Genomic DNA, 4,357 nt, shown 5'->3' on the forward strand with positions numbered 1-4,357 from the left:
ACGGAAGCCCCTCTGAGTGGACAGAGATGGAACTCGTTCTAGTTGAGAGCTCCTGAATTTCCCACAGTGTGAACAGAATGCAGATTATTCAGCCATTTCCCCATTAGTACAATCCCAGGTGGTTTCTCTCCGCCCCGCCCCACTTCCTGTCTTTGTCACTACACACAATGAATGCCCATGCCCTCCAAGGAAAACCGGAGGCTGGGTCTTGGGTGCCTACCATGTACACACACATCTCATAAACAAACAAGCAGCGGCTGCTGGGCCTGGTTGCCCTTGGGAGCTTGTCATACCGTAAACATGAGTCCAGACTCCAGCCCGGCCACCTTTCCAAAACCAGAGCCTCCAGGGTGGGGCCCAGGGTTCCTGGGGTGTGGGGAGGGCTCAGATGCCACCGTCCGCAGACTGGCCTTGGGACACCGCTGGGCCCTCCCACCAGCTGTGGGAGGGAGGTGTGTTATCATTTTGCCAGTAAACAAAAGGAGACTAAATGATTTGTCCAAGGTTCCACACTTAGTGACAAAGCAGGGGCAGGGACAAAGGACCTGCTAATTCCCAGTCCTGGAGTGCTGGTTTTTCTTATTTATTGATTGATTGATTTGCTTTTATTGATTTCAGAGAGGAAGGGAGAGTCCCACTATGAACACACACACACACACACACACACACACACCAGGCATGTGCCCTTGACTGGAATCAAACCCTGGACCCTTCAGTCCACAGGCCGACACTCTATCCACTAGGGCTCACGTACTAGTTTCTAAGGGAGTGCCTTGTCCCCTGAGCTCCCCAAGACCCCTTCAGCAAAAGGCTTTCCCTCTCCCAGATGGGGGGCGGGGGGGCTGCATTTGTAATATTCCAGTGGCTTTGGGGACTTCGGGAAAGGCTTGGGTTATGGATGGAGCTGGGCAGACAGGGCGTAAACCCTTCCTAACCCTCAGAGCATGGTAGCTCTCCTCAGATTTGCTGTAAGAATTCAATGAGATGACATAGGTGAGGTGACGGGCAGTACAAGGCTCACTTAGCAAGAACTCAAAACCCTGGTCACCCTCGTTTCATTATGTAGTCTTGGCTTGTCACATGCATCCCACTTGCTGCTCGAGACAGGCAGGCGAGGCCTGTTTTCACGCTACAGGTACCAGAACTGAGCCCGCAGAGAGGTTCACGACTAACCTTAAAGGCAGAGCTATGAAGCAGAGCAGCAGGGACTTCAGCCCAAGGGTCTCGCCGGGTCCCTAAGATTCCCCGTACAGGACTCAGACCGTACCCCAGAACCCGCTCCTGTCAGCCTAAGAGGGCAAGCCCATCCTCAGTCCAGGGGAGCCTTGCATCAAGCAGGGTTCACCAGAGTTGCCCACCAACTGCTTGAAGCTCACCCACCAACACTAGTCTCAGAACAGAAAACATCCAAACCAGCCCATGCCACCCACACCGTCATCCCTGCTCCCCACCGTTCAAAACACAAGTGAGGGAAAGGCCCGTTCCCCAAGGGGCACAGAGCCAAGAACAACACGTCAAGTGACTATCAGGCAATGCAGTTTATTATTCACAGCGTTAGAGACCAAGGCCACAGTGCTGTTAGTTAAACACCTGCCCCAGCACCCAACCACCCCACCCCACCCCCCAAACCCACCCAACCCTGCTATTATAACCTAACACAACACAATGCCACAGGCAGGCTGAGCTGGGAACAAAAGCAGCTCCAACAAACACAAGACAAACACAAGACACAACATCCTGGCACATTTATGTGAAAAGTGCCCACAGGGCAACGGTCATGGCACGTCAACAAGCAGACCGTGAACCCGGGGGCCTGGAGGTTCGGGCGGTTGCTACTTCTGGCCACGTCTTCTGGGCTCTGGGCTCTGCTGCAGGAACGGGGAGGGGGAGAGGGGGTGTCTGAGGGCCCGGCAGGACCCCTCGGTCCATTATGGAAGTTCAGGTCATCGGCTGGATGTGCTTTTGGTTGGGAAGACGGCGCCGACTCCTTCCTCCCTGCCATAGAGGGGGGCATGGGGGTGCGGGAGGAGCAGACAGCTCCCCACGCCCACGGGATCTGCCCTCTCTAGAAAGAGGGCCCTCCGATCGAGTCCACGGCCCAGGAGCCAACGCGCTGCGTTCACATGGCGTAAAGCCCCATGGCAACCGTTGCCACCAGAAAGCTGAGTGTGAGGACCCATCGGATGAGTGGTGCCTGGGAGAAGACACTGGGCTTCCCTCTGGGGGTCTCCGTGGGCGTCAAGTCTGTAAGAGAAAAGGGGTTCATGTCAACAACAGGTGGACAGAGATGGGGTGTCTGAGTTCACAGAAACACAGCGGAGGGGTGTCGGCAGTCTCCAATACAGTCCCCCTCCATGCCAGGATTCTGCTAGAACACAAACAAGTGGCCCTCTAGCCACTGCTTGAATACCTCCAAAGACAGGGGGCTCACTACTCCTCCGAGCTGTCTATTATTGCCCTTTCAGCCAGCTGACACTGTGAGACCATGCCCTCCAGGGGTACTCAGAGGGAGCACACTTTGAGAACTGGTGCCTTAAGGCAATGTCGCCTCATCCCACCAGGCGGCCAATCCCATAGGGACTGGTATGTTCCAACGCTTCCAGGAACAGGTCCAACAGAGGGGTCCGCGTGGTCCTGGCGCACGTGGGAAAGCCACAGGGCAGGTGGGTTAGGGTGGCACCAAGCACACGGTGAGCTTCCCCTGAGCCTCTGGCACACGAGGGAGGGACTAACACGCAGCAAGACCCCAAGGTTACGTGTCTTCCTAGCGTCCCAGGGCAGGGTAACAGCTGGGAGTGGTCGCAGACTCCCCGCCCCCCATCAGGGGTCTCTGTTCAGGAATCATTACAGGGCCTCAAAGGAACCCAAATCAACCGAGGAAGGGTTTGCCCCTGACGTCGGAGGGTCCTCTGTGTGCAAGTCTCCACTTCAGAGCCAATGAACTAGAACTAACTCAGCTGCCCCTGGTTTCAGGGATGGGGAAACTGAGGTAGGGGGCGCTTACACGGCTTGCCCAGCATCACACACCGAAGGCTGACCTCTTGCCCCTTGGCCTGCACCCCACTTTTTATTTAAAACATTCAGAAGACGGAAGAGTCAAGAGGTATGACCGGAGCCCAGAGGAGACGCCGCTGCCCGGAGGCCCTCACCTTGCATCCCGCTGCCAGCCCGCCGGCGAAGGCCCGGCTGCGAGGGGCTCTGGTCCTCGGGGTTCCGGGGCAGCAGCTCCTGCAGCTCCTCAAACAGCTGGAAGAGAGAGACGCGTGTCAGGGAGGGATGGCACTAGCCCAGCTGCCGGGGGATTGGGAATCTTGCTAAGAAATATTGAGGACAAAACCCCTAAGAAAAACATTGACTGTTCGTGTACCTTTCCTCCAGCTAAAGAGATAAGATGTCACAAGTGCATTTCACTCGCTTGCCTGCCTGCTCTTCTCCAAATGCCCCCCAACACCCACCCTGGACCGAGGGTGCTCTGTCGCCATTCAGGGCCTTTGTGTCTATGCCGCCTGCTTTCCTCACGACTCTGTGAGTCCCCCTGGGAAAGCTTGTTTCACGGGGGTGTTCGCAACGAGGAAGCCGCAGGTCCTACAGGTGAAGTGCCCGGACCCAGGCTAACCACGGGGTCAGGGGGCAAGAGCCAGCCCTCCGACGGCCTTTGGCTCAAAATCCCATCCTTCTCCAACCCCTCTCTGAGAGACATGGATTTCCTTGGAGGATCCACCGACCAGGTTTGGTTTGCGTTTGGGGGACTGCAAGGAAGGAGCAGGGAGCCCGGAGACCTTGAGCTAGGATTCCCATCCCCAGAGCGCCTCCAGGTGGCGGGGGGAGCGACAAAACTGTACAACATCCAGGCTAGGAGGAACCTCACCCCCCCACCCGGGACACCCCTCACCTGTGTCCACAAACCCCTCCTGCCAGGCTTTCCTCAAAGCCCACCTTCCCCAGGACTTGAGGCACTTCCTGGCTGGGTGGAGAGGCCCCAGGTCAGAGGCCACATCTGGGGCACCTATAACCTCTGCAGTGCTAACCTGGCAACACTCAACTTGAGTGTGTCAGTCCTACAACTGTGACGCTGATGCCCCCACGAGAACAGCAGCTAGCATCAGAGGGCTGCCCCTGCGCCGGCCCCGCGATGGCGACTTTACTGTATAAACTCATTTATCCCTCACAACTCTTAGAGGCAGGCACAATGACCCACTCATTTAACAGATGGGGAAACTGAGCTGGGGATTCAGGGACTTGCCTAAGTAAGTGGCAGAACTAGAACCCAGGCTTCCGAGTCTTGGTAACTCTCTACCCTCCAAAATCGCGCCACCCCCGCCAGCACCCACGCCCCCCTCACACCCCCGCTCCCACA

General features: G+C 56.9%; 1 protein-coding gene across 1 annotated transcript in view; it reads right to left on the reverse strand.

Moving 5' to 3' along the window:
- Positions 1-1,730: 1,730 nt before the first annotated feature.
- Positions 1,731-4,357, reverse strand: part of HMOX1 (heme oxygenase 1) — a 6,734-nt gene continuing 4,107 nt past the window's right edge. Inside the window, exons 5-6 of the mRNA XM_006767240.2 lie at positions 3,150-3,246; positions 1,731-2,244 (exon numbers count right to left, since the gene is read on the reverse strand). Coding sequence (XP_006767303.1) covers positions 2,120-2,244; positions 3,150-3,246 — 222 coding nt within the window. The 3' untranslated portion in view covers positions 1,731-2,119. The remainder of the gene's footprint in view (positions 2,245-3,149; positions 3,247-4,357) is intronic.

This window comes from Myotis davidii, unplaced genomic scaffold (assembly GCF_000327345.1).
Source record: "Myotis davidii unplaced genomic scaffold, ASM32734v1 scaffold842, whole genome shotgun sequence".
NCBI classification, from domain to species: Eukaryota; Metazoa; Chordata; class Mammalia; order Chiroptera; family Vespertilionidae; genus Myotis; species Myotis davidii.